This window comes from Bufo bufo, chromosome 10 (genome assembly GCF_905171765.1).
Source record: "Bufo bufo chromosome 10, aBufBuf1.1, whole genome shotgun sequence".
In the NCBI taxonomy this organism is placed as follows: domain Eukaryota; kingdom Metazoa; phylum Chordata; class Amphibia; order Anura; family Bufonidae; genus Bufo; species Bufo bufo.
This window is the reverse complement of record NC_053398.1, coordinates 148882085-148908469: the sequence shown is the minus strand read 5'-3', so window position 1 is coordinate 148908469 and position 26385 is coordinate 148882085. Positions and strand designations below refer to the sequence as shown.

Below are 26385 nucleotides of genomic sequence, written 5' to 3'. Positions count from 1 at the left end.
TGCTTAACAAAATTTGGGGGCAGAATCGGTGCTGAATCTCCCACTGAAATGAATGGTAAGCGGGAATAAAACATCTCTATTAAAGTCCATGCATGTTTTATGCGTATTCCACCCTTTTTTTGGCGCAGATTAGCTTCAAAAACCTATTTTAACCCCTCAGGTGCCATGATTAACGCCAATCGTGGCACCTCTGTGGTTAGGCAGAGGGATGCAGGCTCCCTCTGCCTCTCGATTGGAGCCCCCGCAGTGAAATTGCAGAGCTCCGATCGGTTACCATGGCAGCCTTGACATGGCTAAAGCCATCCAGTAAGCTCCCTACTGCTCTGATCGCGAAACACAGCGCAGCAGGGACAGTGTAAAAATCCTATCCATCATAATAGAGCTCTATTAGGGTGAGTAGAAAAAGGGGTTATAGTTATTAGATAAAAAGTAAAAAAAAAAAAATATTAAAAATGTTAAATCGTCCCCCTTTCCCAATTTTACATATAAAAATATAATAAAATAAAAAAAATAACCATATCAGGTATCGCCAACATCCAAAAAAGTCAAAACTATTAAAATATATATAAAAAAAAAATATCTGTGTTGTTAACACCGTAAAGGGGAAAAAAAACATTAAAAACACACGAATCAGCATTTTTTGATACACCTCCTCCCTTCTTGGTACGGGTTACAAAAGGCACGGGGAAGGATCTGCAAGGGGTACACCCGAGGATCCCTCCTCTCTCCAACACTCCTGTGGGTAATTAAAGGTCGCTACAATAGTGAAGCCCAGACTGCCACCGTCACGTGCAAAGATTTATTGTACTTACAACAGTATCTCTGATAAAAGGCATAAAACAATGGTATGCACACTTGGGTATCGATACCATTGTTTTATGCCTTTTGTAACCCGTACCAAGAAGGGAGGAGGTGTATCAAGCTGCGCGGTTTTCCACTTCCTCTTTTTTCTTTGCAGCCATTCGTAGTAGTCACTCGGTGAAAGGTATGGTGCAAGACTTTGCAGGTCATTCTCTGTAATTAAGGGGAATGGAATTTAACCCGTAGAAGACCCTCGCTGTACATTTACAGCGCTGGTGAACATAACTTAAGGACCAGCGCCATACATGTACAGTGGGCTGATCGGGCAGGAGCTGCGCTCGCCCAATCAGCGGCACAGACCCGGCAGTCACCAACAGCCGGGCCCATGCTGCATACACCAGGATCGGTGAAAACACTGATGCCGGCATTTTAACCCCTTGCATGCCGTGGTCAAAGCTGACCACAGCATGCAGAGGGTTTGCAGAGGGTACGGCTGCAGTGGCGGGGACCCAATGGCAGAGAAGGCAAGCCCGATGCCTTCCATAGGTATCGGGGCTTGCCTTCTACGGAAGCCTGTGAGATCCATCAATTAGGCAGACTGTCAGCCAATGCATTACAATATGGTTGCATTGTAATGCATTGCATAGGGGATCAGACCCCAGAAGTTAAAGTCCTAGAGTGGGACAAAAAAAAAAAAAAAGAGTTTCCGTGATATGGCAACCTCAATTGAAAAAGTAAAGGTCAGGAGGTGACAGCAAATAAATAGTGGTTGGCCATCCACTATCTGAGGGGTGCCATCAAGCCTCCATCTAAGTAGGTGCAGTATATGTATCTGCTGTCACCTCCTGACCCATATCAGGGAACCTCAATCCGTGAGCTTATTGTTGCTTATTTTCTTTTCCACATATAGCTGTGTCTCTTGACCAATTTCCTCATATTCCCCTGATGAGTTTTTCTTAAAATGAAAAGCGAAACGTGCATGTAGGACATGGTGTTACAGGGCCAGTATTAGAGGGAAAGGTTCGGGACCAGTGCCCTGTGGCTAGGCTGCTCCTATTCCTAGTGCTTAGGGCTTGCCTGGTAGCCACAGCATAGGGCGACAACAGGGATATATTGCACCCGTCCCCGTTAATTTCTTCTGCAGCATCTTGGACATCATCTGGGAAGAATCATTTCGTTTCCCAGGACAACAGTGTGGAAGGAGTAATGTTGTTTTGAGTGCCGCTGGGCACCATTGATCCTACAAAAAAATTTAATTTCTTGTATTATTTGTATCATATGACGAAAAAATTGTGGGACTTGAATGCCGCTGTGCACTCTGGTTCCTACTGGAGTCAGTTTTGTATTTCTATCTGTTATCTCCAGGGCTATTTATCTTATTTTAAATTAATAAAAGTTATGTTTTATTAATACAAATGGATTACCCCTTCTGTGTATTAATATGAATAATCTGGTGATCTATTAGTTGGCATCTTGCAGTATTCTGTCTTGTTGTGGTATAGCAGGTAAACCTATGGACCGGGGCGGAGCGGTTCATCTATTTGGTCTGCCGTTGGGGAACACGTTGTGAGTTATCCCTGGAGATGTGAAGGCTGGGTTATATCGGCAAGTTCTTGTGTCTACTGGATCAATCCCATGCAGAGCAGGTCCTCCTTTCCCAGCCCTGATCCCGCTGCTCATGTGTGCGGTGGGGATTCCCTTTGGTCCTGATCTCCCTTTATTGCTACCGCACCCTTCCACTGTCCTGACAGAAATATATCGGCACTCTTATCTATGTTGGGATTTTAGATAGACTTATCACTGGCATGATAGATATAGTATATAACTGTACATATATTTGGTAAAACATGAGAATAACACCCATTTAGAACTGCCCAAGATGAGGAAACAGGAAGCAGAGCTTTCATGGAGGAGTAAAAGTGACCAGGCTTGAAGGGAAGGCGGACACCTGTCTATCCTCACCGAACACCCACCATCCCATCAGCAAGGCGAGTTGAGGGACGATGCTTCACTGTCCAGGAGCTTACATGGACAGACTGCTGAGCGGAGACCTTTAGAAGCACTGCACTTTTTTGCATTCATTTTAATATTTAGCTCTTGTATGCTCTAAGAATCCATAGCCTTCCAGAGAGTATTTAAAGAACACCAGTCAGCAGGATAAACCCTATTAAATCAGGCATACCGATTAGGGATGACCCTGCTGATTAAAATGATACCTGTCCTGTGAAAATTGTCTGTGGCATTCTCAAAAAAGTAGACGTACTTTTCATGCAAATGAGGCTCATTTCACCAATGGAAGGGGCCTAGACCATGAGCGCACCTCAGCTTTCCAGCGCTGGCCATGCCCCTCAGCGCATTAAAACCATAATTTGGATAGAAAAAAAAACGAAAGCCTTTGCTCTTGTCCACCAGGGGCAACCCTTTTATCAGCAAGATCAACCCTATCACAGTGTGCCTGGTTTGATCGGGTGCTCTTTAACCTGTTTGATGCCGGAGAGCAGCATGTGCCTGTGTACTTGTGCGTTAGCGGAGTGGCATCTTTTCAGCCATAACATAGTAAGGTGGCATTCTGCATTTGCAGTGTGCGTGGACGGTGTTTGGGGTGCGATTTATGCTCACTTTCCAGGAGGAGTGCGAGACTGAGTGCGAGGATGTAGATTAACCCATGTCTTGTGCTGGAACGGTATGGTCATAATTCTTCAGGCTCTCTAGTTTCATCCCACACTGATCAGTCAACTGGCTTCCAATAAAATACCCCATAGGGTGTCAGGGTGCTATTGTGAGCCCCGCTGGGGACAAGGACTGATGAGTGACAATCTCTGTACATAGCTGCAGAGGACAGTATGTTGGTGCTATATGACTGACAGTATACAAATGAGAAGCTAATGTGACCGGGGCAGAAATGATAGGCGCTGTGTGGTCCAGAAACAACATACATGTCAATCAGAGTGTAAAAACACAAAGTGTATGCTACAAGAGGGAAGCTGAGGAAGTAGAAATCCCACTGTGGATGTCCTGATTAGTCGGCCAGACCCCTTTCTCAACCCTACTAATCTTTGTAGAAATTATTTGGACGAGGAGCTTGGAAAGGGACATACGTGGCTGTAAGAGGCCTCGTCATCTGAGATCAGCTATTTACAATGCCTATAAACACTTGACGCTTATTGGGCAAGAATTACTACTGGCTTCCAATAAACACAACTTAACATCTGGAAGAGAAGCAGAATTCGAAATATGACTATTATACATTGAGAGAACGGCCATAAGACGTCTCGTAGGTCGGCCCTGGGCAGAGGAGAAATGACAGAGATATGGACGCCATGGCAATTCACATGTCAGTCAGAGATGGTCAATCAGCACTGAAATCGCGACCGGCTGCTACGGATGCACAGATGTGCAATAATTATACAGTATATGGTATATTTTATTTATTTTACGCTGATGTGACAAGACAAACCCATGTGCCCTACGACAAGCACTAGCTATGTGTATATTTAAGCTCCCAATTAGATACGCAGACAAGCCGGACGCACGTGGAATTACTTAACTTTGCGTGCAAACGCTGACCCTGGACAGGATCTGATACAATTAGGAACCAAAGTGATGTAATTTGCTCCAGAGGACTCAAGAGGCCACAACTGCATTGGCGAATGATTCGCTATAAATAGCCGGGAACTAGAGCAGGCTGCAGGAGCGCCATCACTCTCATGTAATAACCATTAGTAGAGCGCCTGTCTGCTGCACATAGCACAACTGCAAACATTGCCCTCTGGGCCTCCATCCCCAACCGATGTCCCCACACTGAATGTGGGGGTGAACTATCTGCTAGCCGTTATGTTTCCACTCAGAAGAAGATTTGGGAGCGGAGAGGGGCTGGATGTATTTCTGGAGTGTAATAATATTACAGGCTATGGCTACTAGAGAGGGGTCGTTGATCCAGGGAGTTATTCTGATGCCTGATTGGAGTCGGGAAGGAATTTTTTCCCCCTTAAGTGAGGAAATTGGCTTCTACCTGACAGCTGTTGTTTTTTTGCCTTCCTCTGGATCAACTTGCAGGATAACAGGCCGAACTGAATGGACAGATGTCTTTTTTTGGCCTTATAAACTATGTTACTATGTAGACAACAAGTTGTGCATGCAGGACTTTTGTCTCCGCTTCAAAATCATCTTCTGAGCGGAAACATAACGGACCCCATTATAGTCTATGGGGTCCTTAGGCTCCGTTTGGCTCAGTTGTGTGCCTTCTCCGTCCTTTCCGTTCTCCTGCTCCTAAACAAAGAAGGAGAACGGAAAGGCTGAATGGTGATGTGAACGAAGCCTACGCTACAGCATTACCACACAGAAGTATGTTTTTCCACCATGATTATAAGATAACACGTATTACTGGTGTCTGTATAATCATATATTGTGTCTGTGAATAAAGCAGTGATTTGTAGATGAGCTTTCTGAGCAGATCTCAGTGTGGTGAAGCTATAGTACATAGTGTATATGATATGTAGATGCTAGGACACAGCTCTGCCCCCAGCATCTTTCCTATGCTTATAGGATAACACATATTACTGGAATCTGTATAATCATATATTGTGTCTGTGAATAAAGCAGTGATATGTAGATTATCTTTCTGAGCAGATCTCAGTGTGGTGAAGCTATAGTACATAGTGTATATGATATGTAGATGCTAGGACACAGCTCTGCCCTCAGCATGTCTTTCCTATACTTATAAGCTATCACATATTACTGGTGTCTGTATAATCATATATTGTGCCTGTGAATAAAGCAGTGATATGTAGATGAGCTTTCTGAGCAGATCTCAGTGTGGTGAAGCTATAGTACATAGTGTATATGATATGTAGATGCTAGGACACAGCTCTGCCCCCAGCATCTTTCCTATACTTATAGGATAACACATATTACTGGTGTCTGTATAATCATATATTGTGCCTGTGAATAAAGCAGTGATATGTAGATTATCTTTCTGAGCAGATCTCAGTGTGGTGGAGCTAAAGTACATAGTGTATATGATATGTAGATGCTAGGACACAGCTCTGCCCCCAGCATCTTTCCTATACTTATAGGATAACACATATTACTGGAATCTGTATAATCAGATATTGTATCTGTGAATAAAGCAGTGATTTGTAGATGAGCTTTCTGAGCAGATCTCAGTGTGGTGAAGCTATAGTATATAGTGTATATGATATGTAGATGCTAGGACATAGCTCTGCCCCCAGCATATCTAGTACGGTCATTCAAGGGGAGGGGGGGGTGGCGTGTGCAGAGCACAGGGGGTGTTACATAGTGTATGTGATATGTAGATTCTAGGACACTGCTCTGCCCTCAGCATATCTAGTACGGTCATTTAAGGGGAGGGGGGGGGTGTTACATAGCAGTGCTCAAACGGTTCAGCCCTGCCTCCTGGTACTCTATCATCGCATTTGCATATGAAATAAAACACAGATTTCTCTGCAGCTATTCATCGTACAGACAAAAGAAAGGTATTGTTTTAATTAGCATGATGAGGCCTACCAGCAGGGGCGTAGCTAATGGCTCATGGGCCATGGTGCAAGAGTTCAGATTGGGGCCCCCCTTTCGTCAGTGCTTTGTGGCCAGGGGCAGGAAGCACAAGGCATTTGTGCTGCCCGAGGAAAAAATTGAAACGGCATCTCCTTGAGCCAGAGGTGTAACTTGACCAGCATGCACTTTCTATAATACTGGTGTCTTCTTATGCACCACAAGGGTCTTTGGGCCCCTCAGGCTCCTGGGCCGGGTAGCGACTGTTACCTCTGCACCCCCTATAGCTACGCCCCTGCCTACCAGGCATTATGTTTAATAGGGTTAATCCTAATGGCAGAGGGGTTCTCCAGTGCCCAGGAACCACTTAATATTACCAGTTAGGTTTAGTAAGACTTCCCTGTCACTAGCACTCCGGTTCCAGTGCTGAATTCCATTTGCTTCCAGTCCATGCTGGACCAGAAATGTGATCGTATCACTGCTGCCGATCAATAGCCTCAGCTCCTTGCATCGGTCACGTGCCGCAACTGCACATGTCACTTAGCATGGCAACATCTAATGGAGGTCAGTACAAGGACACAGCAATTTAACTAGGAGGGATTGTGTTTTTAAATACACTGCCAGATATCGGTAGGAAAATGTCATGCCACTTCATCTCTCAATGGCTCACTCTGCTTTCTCACATTCATTATAGTCAAGATCAAAAATGTACTCCCCCAAAGAAAGTGAGCAGATGAGACAAAGTGGAGGCCCATGTGGCTTGCAAAATAAGAGAATTGCATTATGACCAATTTCCTAATATATATATTTAGGCAATTTTTTTACCTGCAGCATCCTCTTCTGCAGTCCACCAACAAGATGTAGACCGCTGAATGGAATCTGCAGGAAATCCTATTGTGGGGTCTCTCTAATGCAAATTATTTGTAAAGATAATCAACATTTTAGTACAATCCGAGGACCATATATATGCACATGGTTTTAATGCCTCCTGAAATGCTAGTATATGGCTGTAAAACCACTGCAGCTTAAGTGTTGACGACTTTGTATTATTTCATTTCAGGCATAAAAGGAATGAAGTCACCAAAGCACCTGGGACTGTGAGGGGATGGCGTTTGCGAGCTGGACGCCGTCCTGCGTCGCTTCTGTGACCATATGTGTTACAAGGACAGAGACTCTACTGTAAGATCTACACGAATCACGGCAGAGATACGCCCATGAGAGGATTAATGAAGTGGCCTTCATAATTCAAATAGATCGCACCTCGGGAAGTGCAGCTCATCATAAGAACGGCGCATGCTGAAGCTGAACTTTAAAGGCTTCTCAGCAGCCTCGTAGCTGTCCTCTAATCCAATGTGAGCGGCCAGAGCTCGTCTTATTCCTTACAGCTGATCACAGCCTCACTTAATTACAGGGGTGGGAGGCAAGTCATTTTTCAAATCTCCCAAAAAGTCCCAAATAGATATTTCATAGCCGATTGTTACAGGCATCCAAAGGAAACCATTCCCAAGATATATTAATGGGTTGGCAGTTTCCTCGACATTTAAATATGAAGCAAGCACATAAAAGGCCAGAAACATCTGTGCAAAATAGGGACGTGCCAAGTAACCATGCACACGGAACAGACCATACCAAATATTTCCACTGCACTAAAAACTTTCTATTCAAAACCAGGGACAACGCTGCTCCAAAATCATCGTATGGCCAAAGGGCAATGGAGACGGCCAGTGAGATGGCGGCAGCACATAATTCATCCATGCAACTGGAAGATCCTCCAAGCTTTGTATGTTTCCCCCACAGTTGCTCTGTGAAGGTCATTGTCTCAGACCACAATGCTGTAAAAGCTAAAACAACAAACCATGGTCCGTGGCCTGATCTGGGCTTCCATTGAGGCGATGCAGAGCCGTCGTTCAGAATGTAGCACCCGACAATGATCAAAAAATCCAACCAGGCAAATAAGCGTTGTAAAAGATGTCTGCCAATGGTCGGCATCTGTCCTGGTAGTTTGTGTCAAAAAAAAAGTTTTGGTACTCGGCTGAAAAAGGAGGACCTATGTTTGCTCTTTGAGGGGATGTTTAGTGGGTGCAATAATATGATCTCGTCTGACTAGAGAGTAGTAGGTTAGTCATAGTGGCACCTTCCCCTTAAGAGGCACCTGTCAGCGATATCAACCCTATTAAACCAGGCATTGCCCAGTAAAGTTGATCCTGCTGCCCTGAAGATCAGTTGCAATGCTCCCATTTATTCTTTATACAAATGAGGGCTTCAGTGCACCTTGGGGCGGGGGCTTGCCCCTCAGCGCCTCTCGTCTTTCCAGTGCTAGACGTGCACATCACTGAAAATGTCATTCACATAAAGTCTTTTTTTCCTCACAGAAACTAAATTTCACAAGACTGGTATAATTTTTATCAGCAGGATCAGTTCTACAAGGCAGTAATCCTGCTTTAATAGGGTTGATCCTGACGACTGTTGATCCATAAATACATGTAGGACAATTCTTCAGTTGCTGGATTTCTTGCAGCAACTTGAGGGTCTCGACGCTACCACCTTCATTAGCTACACTGCCATGTGACGTGTGTCACGGTCAAAGTCATCGTGTAGCCCTAGGCAATGCCCATTAAAATAAACTGATGTGCCCAATGCCAAGACCAACATCTGCCGAAAAATTACAGTAATAAGACAAGTTTTAGTGCAGTCTTATTTTACACAAAATTCCAGAAAAATGACTGGCCCCTGACCTTCTGGAGCTTTCTGTCAGAACGAACATCTCCCACTGGAATGAAAAACACTGCAAAAGGCCGGCTTTTCCCTATGAGAACATCACCCAGCGTCTGACCCGGCTCCGATAGAAAAACAAATGCTAGGGAGGTCTGTGCACTGGGCATAGACGGGCTGTAAGTGACAAGGGACTGGTCGTGAAACTAGGAATTCCCATGCTTGATTGAAGCAATCTTGAGAAGACTTCAAAGCGTAAAAAAAAAATATGGAAAAGCCCCAGAGCACTGGAACTTGTGTTTCACCACAAGTTATACAAAATCAAGGCCGACTTGGCTTTATGACAGAATCAGGCACCAAGTCCTCAACTGCAAGTAAGAAATATAAAAAAAATAATCCATCGGCAGAGCCGAAAACCAGTCTCGGTGATGACGCCTGCACAGACCAGTGGCATCCTGTCCCTTCTAAGCAGCGGATGGGTCTGCAGATTCCGCCCGGTTTTGCAGCTTACAATCTCAATCATGGATTTTTCTTCTTCATACCTCACAGACAGAACTAGTAGATTATTATGATTAATGCTGGAAACTCTGAATCATTCGTGCAGTGCGCGACCCCTCTAATAATCTGAGCTGTGATAAGTGCTCTGACATTGCTGAAAATCCGATAATTATCATGTACACTTCTGTACAACGCAGACGTTCTCACCGATTCTAGGTCACGCGATTGCAAGTGAAGGGACAGCCGGGAAGAGTAATGTCTTCCAGTTGTGGAAAGTATTAGCAGAAGACAGTTGTCTGAGAGCACGGTCTGCTTGGGAAAGGTGGTTTATAGCGCCAGTAATGTGCATTCCACAACTGCAGCAGTTTAGACACAATGCGCTGGACAAACAGCTTTCAGGTTTCTTCCGGGACACACGCCTTACATATAGCATACTGTCTACATTATTATACAATGGACGATATCCAAAACTATGAAAGTGGAAAAGCAGGGGAGCACCAGGATCCTCAGAAAGTCTTTGCCCAAGAATGTGCTAATTTGCTCCAATTATGATATACACAGTCGTCACGCACAAGCCCCAATCAGAAAAATTTAAAATGAATTAAAACCAGTCAGCGACTGACCGACCTGATGTGAATTTCCTGCACATCGCTGCCAATGTAAGTGTTTGTTTTCAGAAGGGCAACTTGTGCCAATGTCCTGGCATGATTAGCTATGCAACCAGCCGCTGGGCTCGCTCTCGAAAACTTCCCGTAACCAACAAACACATTCAATATTCCAAGCCAATAGATATAAACCTTAAGGTGTTCGTGCATAAACCCATCAGTGTATATTGAATGTGAACTGGTAGGGAGAGGCGTAAGCTCTGCCCCAGGCTGCCATGTTTACAATGTACTCGCTGCCCAAGGCCGATCAGTCGAACGTTGCATTCTTGTCTCGTCTGACAGAAATCATATCCAACTGCGGTCTGGACACAACACATACGAGTAAGAAAGCTAAAGCGAGACACTACCTCTGACAAGAGGAACCGATCACCAACCGCAAAACTCACGCCCACAAGAGAAGAAATGTAAGAAAAGACTGCCGAAACCATCACGAGAGAGTGCTGAAAGTCTGCGACTGGCATGTAACACAACAAAATTAATTTAACAAGAAAAGGAATGTTACTTAAGGGCCTTTTACACAGGCCGAGAATCACATAGATAAATTCTAACGAGTGTTCATAGTACCGATATGGCGGTGTAAATGTACCGACAATTACCCAAAAAACAAGCAAAATGCTTGTTCATCATTAATTGGATTGTTTGTGCAAACACAAAAATGCTAGTTTCTCGACAGCAGATCATGATGTGTAAATAACGAGTCAGTACGGAGAAGAGCGCTGGCATCTCCGCTAGTGAGCAGAAGGAACACGACAATCTGCTGGCACATCGTCCTCCCGTGTAAAGGAAGCTTTATACACAGAGGAAGGACCCATGACGGGCAGAATCAATAGTCATCCCATCACTGGGGGAACGTGTGATCCCATGCTGTACAATTACCTAGAAATTCCTCCCTGTAATGGCCTATTATTGGAAATAATCAGGTACTGTTGCAGTACCAGAGGCCCTCAGGCCAGCAGATTCCCACCATTCAAAGTCTGGAACATGTTAGGACTGATTCGCATTCATGGAGGTGTCTGTCTTCATATACAATGCAGCCGGTTGTTCTGTGTAACTTGAATTTAGTCGCATTAAGTTCTAATTATTAACAATAAGTGTTCAACTGCAGACAGACAGAAGCAGTATGTGGTGTACAATATTACATGATCTAGCAGGTAAGAGCTCTAAGTAAGCACATAGTGAGAATATTCAGCATTTTTATAGTACAGAACATGCTGGAGGGCAGTATACAGAGGAGTAGTCGTCACCTACCTTCTGCGTTGAGGGTGATGAGAGTCACGTTGTTTCCCATGTTGGAGCTCCCGGACTGGCCACAGTTGGACAAGGTGTCGCTGGCTTCAGACCCACTGTCATCGTCATTGTGGCTGTCATCTGGGCCTGGGACCTTCACCACGATGGTATTGTGCCTACGTCCGTTGGTGCTGGAACAAAAGCAGACATTCCTTAGGCCCCATTCACACGCCTGAAATTTTGTTCCACATTTTGCGGAATGGAATTGCGGACCCATTCATTTCTATGGGGCAGCACGATGTGCTGCCCGGATACGGAATTGCGGACAAGAATAGGCATTTTATATTAGTGCTGGCAATGTGCAGTCCGCAAAATGCAGAACGCACATTGCTGATGTCCGTGTTGTGCGGATCCGTGGATCCGCAAAACACGTTACGGATGTCTGAATGGAGCCTTACACTGGACCTGTGTTCATAACTTTATGCATCTGAGTAGGAATATGGCTACCATCTTACCCTGCAATACAAGGATCAAATGTAAGGTAAGATGTCTCCCGATATTAAAGGAAGGACGAGAGGGATTGAAATAATGATAAGGTTACCAGTGACAGATAGCAAGAAATCCATGAAGGGTATTGCATCAGTTAAATGAGCGCCTCCATGATACACCTTCAACAGCTTCATCTGACAGCTGATCCTCTTGAGCCCCATACACACACTTGGTCTGACCAATGTGCATGCATTTAAATGGTGAGAGGGAAGCAAGCCGCTGCCAGAAACTTCTGCAGCTGCTCATCCCCCCTGCGAACAAAAGGATCGGGCATTCAAATCCAACATACCCAATGCTTCATTGCCTCATCATTGTCTATTTGGGGGAGAATCAGGAGGCCCCAGATACACATACAATCTGCCAACTTTCCTCTTATGAGTAGAGGCCCTTTAGTTCTGCCTCACTTTCGGAGTGTGATCCTGCATGGGACATCTTCTCTTCACAATCACATTAACATTAGCAAATTACCTTCCACTTTCCTACAGGGGAAGTTTGTGGGAGAAGCAAGGTACAGTGCACCCCCGTCCTGGAAAGTTCAGGGACCATTGTCACTCTATAGACCCGTGGGTTTTGCACTTCCATGCACAGCCCTGACCACCTGCACCTTGCAGATCTGACATGAATCCAATCAGCAGACATATTACCTATTCAGCATATTTTCCAGGCTTTCTGTTGCTCGGTTCATCGATTCCTCCGGACCCTCCAGTTTGGCCACTACAGAGTTCTGTCTTTCATTATTCAGGATTACCGTCGTCTGAGGAACAACGCTACGAGAAAGAGAAAAAGACGAGAGATTTAAGGGATCACACCAGGCCGACCTGTATCCAGCAGACGTAATACGGTTTTCTATGAGAAGGGTAAATAGAAATCATTGCGTTTTTTTCCAAGCCAAAGGGATCGCAGTAAAAGCCCTTCTGTCAACCAGGGGATGGCGGAGAGAAAACTCCTCTTTGAAAAGCCTTGATATAACGTAGTAACTGTGTTGTGGAAGCTGAATTTCTCGGTGAAATTACCTACAATGTTAAGAGGTCGGAGCGCAGCCAAGTTGTCAGTTCCTGGACCTTTACACTCGGTCTTATCACTTTTCAGAAGTTTAGCACATGCCACAATATTTTAGCCTTCCCATCACTGCCACCAAAACAAACATCTGAAGACGGGAACGGCTCGGGTTCAGTTTCCGAGTGCTCCCCACACAGTATTATAGTAGAGTTTATTCCACTGGCATACAAGGAGCCCGAGAGCCGAGCCCGAGATCAGCGTCACTGACAACAGAGTCTTCACTCCGTGGACAAGATTAGGGCCGTTCTCTCCTCCGCCCTGGTAAAGGGCAGTAAGGCTGGATAACGCACCAGTGGTTTTACCTATAAACAGTCCTAAGCAAATTAGCAAGTCCAATAGGGTGCCATACTGTAACTATGCTTCTATTTCAGTCATGCCCAGAGCCGCCATCTTGACCTCATATAGCCCCACAATCCCTGCTGGATCAGCGTCACCACATAGCACAATCTGCTGTGAAGGACCGCAGGTGACAAGCAGCTCTTTTTACAATATACTAGATGTGCTCAACCTGGTGGGAACACTACGGGGGACATTAACTAAGCCGAAAAACGCCTAAATTAGGCTTATTTCAGGCGCAGATGGCAGCGCTGCTTTCTGTGACTTCACCCCGCTCATGCCAAGTCTAATGGTGTGGCGTGGACAGGGAGGGCACAGCAGGCCCATCTCATACACCATTTTCTACGCCTGTTTTAGGCAGAGAAAATGCTGTAAATGTAAGAAATCGAGGAAGCTGGCGTAGATTAAGAACTGGCGATGGATGTGCTGAAGGGAGGTGGGCACCTTGTCTAAAACGCTGGTCTTACTAAATGTGCCCCTACATATCGGAGAATACAATGGAGCAGGAATATAGGACCTCGGCTAAGAAGTGTTCCAGAAGACGGATTTCAGACAGAAACCAGCAAACTGCAGACTAAACCGCCATATATATGTGGCCACGCCTCTTTAACCCTTTCACTCCCGGAGGTTTGTTGTGTGGTGCTTTTGTTTTTCATTTAGCACTCCCTGCCTTCCCAGAGCCATAACTTTTTTATTTGTCTGTTCACATAGCCATATGAGGGCTTGTTTTTTGCGGGACAAGTTGTACTTTCCAACGCCACCATTTAATATTTCATAAGATGTAATCGAAAGCGGGGAAAAAATTCCAAATCAGGTGAAATTGCAAAAAAAAAAAGCTATTCCACCACAGTTTTACGTTTTTTTTTTATTCACGACGTTCGATGTGCAATAAAACTCATAAGTTACTTTTATTCTACAGGTCAGTACGAATCCAGCGATACCTTATATGTATAGTTTTTCTTGCATTTTGATGGTGATAAAAAAATTAAAGTGGGAAAAAAATCTGTTATATTTTTTTGTCGCCATATTTTGACCCCTATAACTTTTTTGTAATTATGTGTACAGAGCTGTATGGGGGCTCATTCTTTGTGGGGCGATCTGAACTTCTCATTGATACTATTCTGGGGTGTGTATGACTTTTTGATTGCGACCAAAAACAGAAAATCGGCCATTTGCTGTATGGGGAATATATTTTTATACTATGGGCGATTTCGCACAGTTCTTTTATTTTTATTTTGGGAAAAAGGGGGCGATTAGAATTAATTTTATTTCTTTTTTTTTTATTTTTTAACCACTTGGGGACACATGACGTACCGGTACGTCACGTGTATTTCCGATCACCGCCGCGTGGCAGGCAGTGATCAGAACTGGGTGCCTGCTGAAATCAATCAGCAGGCACCCTGGGTCAATGCCGAGGGGGGTTCCGTATCGGCGATCGATGCGTATTAACCCCTTCTATGCCACTGACCGCGGCATAGAAGGGGTTTGTGTCGGGTGAGTGCATCGAGTTCCCGCGCTGCTGTGGCGGGGACTCGATGTCTCAGAAGGCCGCCCGATGCCGTGCAGAGGCTGCCCAATGCCTTGCACGGCATTGAGAACTGCCTTCTACGGGAGCCGAGGAGATCCAGCCTCAGGCCCGTCTCCTAGGCAACCTGTTTGTGTACTACTCACTGTAGTACACGAACAGGCAATGCATTACAATACATATGTATTGTAATGCATTGCAGAGGGGATTAGACCCCCAAAAGTGAACATCAGAAATAAAGTAAAGAAAAAAAAAGTTTAAAATTTTTTTTTTTAATAAAATTAATAAAGTAATAAAATTAATAAAGGAAAAAAAAAAGGGGGAAAAAAGGCTCCTTTTCCTTAATTTTTTATAAAAAACTGAAGAAGAAAAACCATACACATATTAGGTATTGCCGCGTCTGTAATGACCGGCTCTATAAATATATCACATGATCTACCCTGTCCGATAAATACCATTAAAAAAAACAACTAAAAACGGTGTAAGAAAAAAAAGAAGCCATTTTTGTCACCTTACATCACAAAAAGTGCAACACCAAGTGATCAAAAAGGCGTATGCCCCCCAAAATAGTACCAATCTAATCGTCACATTATCCTGCAAAAAAATAAGCCCCTACCTAAGATAATCGCCCAAAAACTGAAAAAACTATGGCTCTCAGAATATGGAGACACTAAAACATAATTTTTTTTGTTTCAAAAATGCTAGTATTGTGTAAAACTTAAGTAAATAAAAAACATATTAGGTATCGCCACATCCGTAAGAACCTTCTCTATAAAAATATCACATGATCTAACCCCTCACCGTAAGTTTTTTTTAAACTAAAAACGGTGTAAAAAAAAGCTATTTTTTTTGTCACCTTACATCACAAAAAGTGTAATGGCAAGCGATCAAAAAGTCATACGCACCTCAAAATAGTGCCAATCAAACAGTCATCTCATCCCGCAAAAAATGAGACCCTACCTAAGATAATCGCCCAAAAACTGAAAAAACGTTCAAAAAAAGTTGTCATATTTGGTATTGTTGCGTCCGTGACAAACTGCTCTATAAAAATACCACATGATCTAACCTGTCAGATGAATATTGTAAATAACAAAAAAAAAACAGTGCCAAAACAGCTATTTCTTGTTACCTTGCCGCACTAAAAGTGTAATATAGATCAACCAAAAATCATATGTACCCTAAAATAGCACCAACAATACTGCCACCCTATCTCGTAGTTTCCAAAATGGGGTCACTTTTTTGCAGTTTCTACTCTAGGGGTGCATCAGGGGGGCTTCAAATGGGACATGGTGTCAAAAAAGCAGTCCAGCAAAATCTGCCTTCCAAAAACTGTATGGCATTCCTTTCCTTCTGCGCCCTGCCGTGTGCCCGTACAGCGGTTTACGACCACATATGGGGTGTTTCTGTAAACTACAGAATCAGGGCCATAAAGATTGAGTTTTGTTTGGCTGTTAACCCTTGCTTTGTAACTGGAAAAAAATGGATTCAAATGGAAAATCTGCCAAAAAAGTGAAATTTTGAAATGTTATCTTTATTTTCCTAATTCTTGTGGAACACCTAAAGGGTTAACAAAGTTTGTAAAATCAGTTTTGAATACCTTGAGGGGTGTAGTTTGTAAAATGGGGTAACTTTTGGGTGGTTTCTATTATGTAAGCCTCAAAAAGTGACTTCAGACCTGAACATATTGTACTTCATGGCACTGGTAAAATGGAGTAAAAAAATAATCATTTTTATTTATAAAAAAAAAATACAAAATTTACCAAAAATTTAGAAAAATTAGCAAATTTCAAAATTTTCATTTCTCTACTTTTATAATAGATAGTAATACCTCCAAAAATAGTTATTATTTTACATTCCCCATATGTGTACTTCAAGTTTGGATAATTTAAAGAATGCCATTTTATTTTTGGGGACGTTACAAGGCTTAGAAGTTTAGAAGCAAATCTTGAAATTTTTCAGAAAATTTCTAAAACCCACTTTTTCAGGACCAGTTCAGACCATTCAGAACGCATTACCAGATTTCAATACCGGAAAAGAATAACGCTAGTGTGAAAGTGCCCTTACATCTATAGGGATCCTGTGAATCTGTGTGTGTGTATATAGGGATCCTGTGAGTCTGTGTGTATATAGAGATCCTGTGAGTCTGTGTGTATATAGAGATCCTGTGAGTCTGTGTGTATATAGAGATCCTGTGAGTCTGTGTGTATATAGGGATCCTGTGAGTCTGTGTGTATATAGGGATCCTGTGAGTCTGTGTGTATATAGGGATCCTGTGAGTCTGTGTGTATATAGGGATCCTGTGAGTCTGTGTGTATATAGAGATCCTGTGAGTCTGTGTGTATATAGGGATCCTGTGAGTCTGTGTGTATATAGAGATCCTGTGAGTCTGTGTGTATATAGAGATCCTGTGAGTCTGTGTGTATATAGGGATCCTGTGAGTCTGTGTGTATATAGGGATCCTGTGAGTCTGTGTGTATATAGGGATCCTGTGAGTTTGTGTGTATATAGAGATCCTGTGAGTCTGTGTGTATATAGGGATCCTGTGAGTCTGTGTGTATATAGAGATCCTGTGAGTCTGTGTGTATATAGGGATCCTGTGAGTCTGTGTGTATATAGGGATCCTGTGAGTTTGTGTGTATATAGAGATCCTGTGAGTCTGTGTGTATATAGGGATCCTGTGAGTCTGTGTGTATATAGAGATCCTGTGAGTCTGTGTGTATATAGAGATCCTGTGAGTCTGTGTGTATATAGAGATCCTGTGAGTGTGTGTGTATATAGAGATCCTGTGAGTCTGTGTGTATATAGGGATCCTGTGAGTCTGTGTGTATATAGAGATCCTGTGAGTCTGTGTGTATATAGAGATCCTGTGAGTCTGTGTGTATATAGAGATCCTGTGAGTCTGTGTGTATATAGAGATCCTGTGAGTCTGTGTGTATATAGAGATCCTGTGAGTCTGTGTGTATATAGGGATCCTGTGAGTCTGTGTGTATATAGAGATCATGTGAGTCTGTGTGTATATAGGGATCCTGTGAGTCTGTGTGTATATAGGGATCCTGTGAGTGTGTGTGTATATAGAGATCCTGTGAGTCTGTGTGTATATAGAGATCCTGTGAGTCTGTGTGTATATAGAGATCCTGTTAGTCTGTGTGTATATAGGGATCCTGTGAGTCTGTGTGTATATAGAGATCCTGTGAGTCTGTGTGTATATAGGGATCCTGTGAGTGTGTGTGTATATAGAGATCCTGTGAGTCTGTGTGTATATAGGGATCCTGTGAGTCTGTGTGTATATAGGGATCCTGTGAGTCTGTGTGTATATAGGGATCCTGTGAGTCTGTGTGTATATAGAGATCCTGTGAGTCTGTGTGTATATAGGGATCCTGTGAGTGTGTGTGTGTATATAGGGATCCTGTGAGTCTGTGTGTATATAGAGATCCTGTGAGTCTGTGTGTATATAGAGATCCTGTGAGTCTGTGTGTATATAGAGATCCTGTGAGTCTGTGTGTATATAGGGATCCTGTGAGTGTGTGTGTATATAGAGATCCTGTGAGTCTGTGTGTATATAGAGATCCTGTGAGTCTGTGTGTATATAGAGATCCTGTGAGTCTGTGTGTATATAGAGATCCTGTGAGTGTGTGTATATAGGGATCCTGTGAGTCTGTGTGTATATAGAGATCCTGTGAGTCTGTGTGTATATAGGGATCCTGTGAGTCTGTGTGTGTATATAGAGATCCTGTGAGTCTGTGTGTGTATATAGAGATCCTGTGAGTCTGTGTGTATATAGAGATCCTGTCAGTCTGTGTGTGTATATAGGGATCCTGTGAGTCTGTGTGTATATAGAGATCCTGTGAGTCTGTGTGTATATAGAGATCCTGTGAGTCTGTGTGTATATAGAGATCCTGTGAGTCTGTGTGTATATAGGGATCCTGTGAGTCTGTGTGTATATAGGGATCCTGTGAGTCTGTGTGTATATAGGGATCCTGTGAGTCTGTGTGTATATAGAGATCCTGTGAGTCTGTGTGTATATAGAGATCCTGTGAGTCTGTGTGTATATAGAGATCCTGTCAGTCTGTGTGTATATAGGGATCCTGTGAGTCTGTGTGTATATAGAGATCCTGTGAGTGTGTGTATATAGGGATCCTGTGAGTCTGTGTGTATATAGAGATCCTGTGAGTCTGTGTGTATATAGAGATCCTGTGAGTCTGTGTGTATATAGAGATCCTGTGAGTCTGTGTGTATATAGAGATCCTGTGAGTCTGTGTGTATATAGAGATCCTGTGAGTCTGTGTGTATATAGAGATCCTGTGAGTCTGTGTGTATATAGGGATCCTGTGAGTTTGTGTGTATATAGAGATCCTGTGAGTCTGTGTGTATATAGAGATCCTGTGAGTGTGTGTGTATATAGAGATCCTGTGAGTCTGTGTGTATATAGGGATCCTGTGAGTCTGTGTGTATATAGAGATCCTGTGAGTCTGTGTGTATATAGAGATCCTGTGAGTGTGTGTGTATATAGAGATCCTGTGAGTGTGTGTGTATATAGAGATCCTGTGAGTCTGTGTGTATATAGGGATCCTGTGAGTCTGTGTGTGTATATAGAGATCCTGTGAGTCTGTGTGTATATAGAGATCCTGTGAGTCTGTGTGTATATAGAGATCCTGTGAGTGTGTGTGTATATAGAGATCCTGTGAGTCTGTGTGTATATAGGGATCCTGTGAGTCTGTGTGTATATAGGGATCCTGTGAGTCTGTGTGTATATGGGGATCCTGTGAGTCTGTGTGTATATAGAGATCCTGTGAGTCTGTGTGTATATACAGTCATGTGAAAAAATTAGGACACCCTTTGAAAGCATGTGGTTTTTTGTAACATTTTTAATAAATGGTTATTTCATCTCCGTTTCAACAATACAGAGAGATTAAAGTAATCCGACTAAACAAAGAAAACTGAAGAAAAGTCTTTTCAAGATCTTCTGTAAATGTCATTCTACAAAAATGCCTATTCTAACTGAGGAAAAAGATAGGACACCCTTGCCCCTAATAGCGAGTGTTACCTCCTTTGGCTGAAATAACTGCAGTGAGACGGTTCTTGCAGCCATCTACCAGTCTTCAACATCGGTCTGAGGAAATTTTACCCCACTCCTCAATGCAGAACTTTTTCAGCTGTGAGATGTTTGAGGGGTTTCTTGCACGTACAGCCCTTTTCAAGTCACCCCACAGCATCTCAATGGGATTCAAATCTGGACTTTGACTTGGCCATTCCAGGACTCTCCATTTCTTCTTTTTCAGACAATCTTTGGTTGATTTACTAGTATGTTTTGGGTCATTGTCATGTTGCATGGTCCAGTTCCGCTTCAGCTTTAATTTTCTAACTGATGGTCTCACATGTTCTTCAAGCACCTTCTGATACACAGTAGAATTCATCGTGGATTCTATGATGGTGAGCTGACCAGGTCCTGCTGCAGCAAAGCAGCCCCAAACCATGACACTTCCACCTCCATGCTTCACAGTTGGTATGAGGTTCTTTTCTTGGAATGCTGTGTTTGGTTTACGCCAAACATGTCCTCTGCTGTTGTGTCCAAATAATTCAATTTTGGACTCATCTGTCCAAAGAACATTATTCCAGAAGTCCTGGTCTTTGTCAACTTTATCTCTGGCAAATGTCAGTCTGGCCTCGATGTTTCTCTTGGAAAGCAAAGGTTTCCTCCTTGCACACCTCCCATGCAAGTTAAACTTGTACAGTCTCTTTCTGATTGTAGAGGCATGTACTTCTACATCAACAGTAGCCAGAGCCTGCTGTAGTTCTCGAGATGACACTTTAGGGTTTTTGGAGACCTCTTTTAGCATCTTGCGGTCTGCTCTTGGGGTGAACTTGCTGGGGCGACCAGTCCTGGGCATGTTGGCAGTTGTTTTGAAAGCCCTCCACTTGTAGACTATCTTCCGGACAGTGGAATGGCTGATTTCAAAATCTTTTGAGATCTTTTTAAATCCCTTCCCAGACTCATAGGCTGCTACAATCTTTTTTCTGAAGTCCTCTGACAGCTCTTTTGCTCTCACCATGGTGCTCACTCTCACTTCAACAGTCAGGAGCACACCAAACTAAATGTCTGAGGTTTAAATAGGGCAAGCCTCATTCAACATGCAGAGTAACGATCTACTAATTATGTGCACCTGGTGTGATATACCTGTGTGAGATCTGAGCCAATTTAAGAGGGAATACATGTGAGGGTGTCCTATCTTTTTCCTCAGTTAGAATAGGCATTTTTGTAGAATGACATTTACAGAAGATCTTGAAAAGACTTTTCTTCAGTTTTCTTTGTTTAGTTGGATTACTTTAATCTCTCTGTATTGTTGAAACGGAGATAAAATAACCATTTATTAAAAATGTTACAAAAAACCACATGCTTTCAAAGGGTGTCCTAATTTTTTCACATGACTGTAGAGATCCTGTGAGTCTGTGTGTATATAGGGATCCTGTGAGTCTGTGTGTATATAGGGATCCTGTGAGTCTGTGTGTATATAGAGATCCTGTGAGTCTGTGTGTATATAGGGATCCTGTGAGTCTGTGTGTATATAGAGATCCTGTGAGTGTGTGTGTATATAGAGATCCTGTGAGTCTGTGTGTGTATATAGAGATCCTGTGAGTGTGTGTGTATATAGAGATCCTGTGAGTCTGTGTGTATATAGAGATCCTGTGAGTGTGTGTGTGTATATAGAGATCCTGTGAGTGTGTGTGTATATAGAGATCCTGTGAGTTTGTGTGTATATAGAGATCCTGTGAGTCTGTGTGTATATAGGGATCCTGTGAGTCTGTGTGTATATAGAGATCCTGTGAGTCTGTGTGTATATAGAGATCCTGTGAGTCTGTGTGTATATAGGGATCCTGTGAGTCTGTGTGTATATAGGGATCCTGTGAGTCTGTGTGTATATAGAGATCCTGTGAGTCTGTGTGTATATAGGGATCCTGTGAGTCTGTGTGTATATAGAGATCCTGTGAGTGTGTGTGTATATAGAGATCCTGTGAGTCTGTGTGTATATAGAGATCCTGTGAGTCTGTGTGTATATAGGGATCCTGTGAGTCTGTGTGTATATAGAGATCCTGTGAGTCTGTGTGTATATAGAGATCCTGTGAGTCTGTGTGTATATAGGGATCCTGTGAGTCTGTGTGTATATAGAGATCCTGTGAGTCTGTGTGTATATAGGGATCCTGTGAGTGTGTGTGTATATAGAGATCCTGTGAGTGTGTGTGTATATAGAGATCCTGTGAGTGTGTGTGTATATAGAGATCCTGTGAGTCTGTGTGTATATAGAGATCCTGTCAGTCTGTGTGTATATAGGGATCCTGTGAGTGTGTGTGTGTATATAGAGATCCTGTGAGTGTGTGTGTATATAGAGATCCTGTGAGTCTGTGTGTATATAGAGATCCTGTGAGTCTGTGTGTATATAGGGATCCTGTGAGTCTGTGTGTATATAGGGATCCTGTGAGTCTGTGTGTATATAGAGATCCTGTGAGTGTGTGTGTATATAGAGATCCTGTGAGTGTGTGTGTATATAGAGATCCTGTGAGTCTGTGTGTATATAGGGATCCTGTGAGTCTGTGTGTATATAGGGATCCTGTGAGTCTGTGTGTATATAGAGATCCTGTGAGTGTGTGTGTATATAGAGATCCTGTGAGTGTGTGTGTATATAGAGATCCTGTGAGTCTGTGTGTATATAGAGATCCTGTGAGTCTGTGTGTATATAGGGATCCTGTGAGTCTGTGTGTATATAGAGATCCTGTCAGTCTGTGTGTATATAGAGATCCTGTGAGTGTGTGTGTATATAGAGATCCTGTGAGTCTGTGTGTATATAGAGATCCTGTGAGTCTGTGTGTATATAGAGATCCTGTGAGTCTGTGTGTATATAGGGATCCTGTGAGTCTGTGTGTATATAGGGATCCTGTGAGTCTGTGTGTATATAGAGATCCTGTGAGTGTGTGTGTATATAGAGATCCTGTGACTGGCAGTCCTAAAGAGATAAACGGAGAGGATGCCGTACATGCATGGGTGCCCTCTCTATTCACTGTTCTGGGACTTCCGAAAATTGACGAGTGCACTCGCTTGGCTATTTTCGGAACTCCCACAGCAGTGAATTGAGTGCACCCCCACAAGCGCACTGTGCTCTTCTTCCCTATGGGGGCCCTGCTCTGGACAGGAGTAGGTGCAAGAGGTGGGATCCACACCCATCTGATTTTGATGGCATATCCTGAGATGGGAATAACATTTGCATTTGAATTATCAGTACTTTTTCTCCACAATGAAGCAGCAGAAAGCGAAGTGAAAGCTGTCATTACATTCAGCCCTACACGGCAGCATGCCTGGATTATTACCGAGTTTCATGGTGACACTCCCTTTAACATTTCCATTAGAATGCAGAAACTTTCCTCATGGATCTGAATTACGTTGCAAGGAAAGTCAGCACATGAGAACGTTACAAATACTAGACTGGCTCCTGAAATTTACCGACTGATTGGATTTACAATCTGCTATACATAAAACTGCAGAGGCTCCCAATGCCCATTCTAATTCAATGCCAATGTCTAATTGGTCTTCCTGACCTGAGAGGTTTGGCAACCATGTTAGTGAAAGAGCCAAAAAGGTTCCCGCTAGGAGCACATCTGACTGCAGGATCTGTTTCATTTCACTGTCACTGATCCCTTTGTAACAAACGCATCCGGGCAGCGTCATCTCCGATAAATCTAATTATACGGTGGCAAGTTCGCCAGGAAGACTGGTTTAAGCCAAGTAAGTACAATGCAGCCGTACTGGGGGTGTTCTAAACCTAAAAAATACTGAAAAAGTGAACGGACACAGACCTAAGCGCAAACTGACAGTAAACCAAGACCAGGTAGCAGGATTTCATGGCGCCTCAGGACGGCTTTTATGAACGTGACACACACATTGGATATACAGGCCACATGTTCACACACAAGTATTCTGAAAATAAGAAATCTTTTCATATTGGGGTTAGGCATTAAAAGCAGATGCACAACCTCACACAATCTGATTTTTGTGTCATTTTTTATATATATATATATATATTATTTTTTTTTCTATTAACAAGGTGCTGGTAGCACCCGAGGAATCCCGCGGCAGTAGTACATTTACTGGCTGGATCCTGGCTTTCCTTTGTGAATCTCCGCTTTGTCAGCAATAATTTACGCCCAGTTCCAATGATATTACTGAAGGAAATTTTAAAGGATTTTACGACTAAATCTGCAGTGAAAGCCTCACGACGGTTTTGGGTTAGCATCACGAGACTGACGGGAGTGGCCTGGCAAGACACTGAACCCCACATAGCCCTCTTCCCAGGCTACATTCCTTTCATCACCCATTGTGCAAACTGCGAACAAGGACCAAAAGGCTTTAAAAAAAGAAGCGAGTCAGCAGAAAGAAATCCTATATGACCAGAAATGCTGCTGTGTGTGGCCTGTGGTCAATGCTGGTAAATTCAGACGAGTTTCACGCTCTATAATAAAGTCAGAACACATTATACCCAATATTTTACAGAGTTTATAGAAGGGATTTCTACAGCAATATCTACAGATATTAGAAGGTTTGTGCAGGAAATCTTACCGAGGGAAAGAAGGAAACACCCGGCTGCTAAAAATACTGAGATTTAATTCATTGCAAACTGAATAAATAAGAGAATTAGTCTACAATTTATTGATTGATAAAAGCCTATGACAAGTATTTTACAGTTTCTAGAATTAATGAAGCTACATTATAGGACAACTGTGCAGTTACAATGTAATAGTCGTCTTATACTGATCCCGAGATACCACCGATAATGTGTACATACATTATATTACTCATCCTGCACTGATCCTGAGTTACATCCTGTATTATACTCCAGAGCTGCACTCACTATTCTGCTGGTGCAGTCACTGTGTACATACATTACTTATCCTGTACTGATCCTGAGTTACATCCTGTATTATACTCCAGAGCTGCACTCACTATTCTGCTGGTGCAGTCACTGTGTACATACATTACTTATCCTGTACTGATCCTGAGTTACATCCTGTATTATACTCCAGAGCTGCACTCACTATTCTGCTGGTGCAGTCACTGTGTACATACATTACTTATCCTGTACTGATCCTGAGTTACATCCTGTATTATACTCCAGAGCTGCACTCACTATTCTGCTGGTGGAGTCACTGTGTACATACATTACTTATCCTGTACTGATCCTGAGTTACATCCTGTATTATACTCCAGAGCTGCACTCACTATTCTGCTGGTGCAGTCACTGTGTACATACAGTACTTATCCAGTACTGATCCTGAGTTACATCCTGTATTATACTCCAGAGCTGCACTCACTATTCTGCTGGTGCAGTCACTATGTACATACATTACTTATCCTGTACTGATCCTGAGTTACATCCTGTATTATACCCCAGAGCTGCACTCACTATTCTGCTGGTGCAGTCACTGTGTACATACAGTACTTATCCAGTACTGATCCTGAGTTACGTCCTGTATTATACTCCAGAGCTGCAGTCACTATTCTGCTGGTGCAGTCACTGTGTACATACATTACTTATCCTGTACTGATCCTGAGTTACATCCTGTATTATACTCCAGAGCTGCACTCACTATTCTGCTGGTGCAGTCACTGTGTCCATACATTACTTATCCCGTACTGATCCTGAGTTACATCCTGTATTATACTCCAGAGCTGCACTCACTATTCTGCTGGTGCAGTCACTGTGTACATACATTACTTATCCAGTACTGATCCTGAATTACATCCTGTATTATACTCCAGAGCTGCACTCACTATTCTGCTGGTGCAGTCACTGTGTACATACATTACTTATCCTGTACTGATCCTGAGTTACATCCTGTATTATACTCCAGAGCTGCACTCACTATTCTGCTGGTGCAGTCACTGTGTACATACATTACTTATCCAGTACTGATCCTGAATTACATCCTGTATTATACTCCAGAGCTGCACTCACTATTCTGCTGGTGCAGTCACTGTGTACATACATTACTTATCCCGTACTGATCCTGAGTTACATCCTGTATTATACTCCAGAGCTGCACTCACTATTCTGCTGGTGCAGTCACTGTGTACATACATTACTTATCCAGTACTGATCCTGAATTACATCCTGTATTATACTCCAGAGCTGCACTCACTATTCTGCTGGTGGAGTCACTGTGTACATACATTACTTATCCTGTACTGATCCTGAGTTACATCCTGTATTATACTCCAGAGCTGCACTCACTATTCTGCTGGTGCAGTCACTGCGTACATACATTACTTATCCTGTACTGATCCTGAGTTACATCCTGTATTATACTCCAGAGCTGCACTCACTATTCTGCTGGTGCAGTCACTGTGTACATACATTACTTATCCTGTACTGATCCTGAGTTACATCCTGTATTATACTCCAGAGCTGCACTCACTATTCTGCTGGTGCAGTCACTGTGTACATACATTACTTATCC

At 43.0% G+C, this 26385-nt stretch overlaps 1 protein-coding gene across 3 annotated transcripts in view; it reads right to left on the bottom strand.

The window, feature by feature from the left end:
- LOC120981134 (BTG3 associated nuclear protein) overlaps positions 1-26385 on the bottom strand; it is a 317594-nt gene that overhangs the window by 223211 nt on the left and 67998 nt on the right. For all 3 annotated transcript variants that reach the window (XM_040410642.1, XM_040410644.1, XM_040410645.1), the window contains 2 exons: positions 12608-12730; positions 11436-11605 (listed from right to left, as the gene is read on the bottom strand). In XM_040410642.1, the coding sequence (XP_040266576.1) occupies positions 11436-11605; positions 12608-12730 (293 nt within the window). The remainder of the gene's footprint in view (positions 1-11435; positions 11606-12607; positions 12731-26385) is intronic.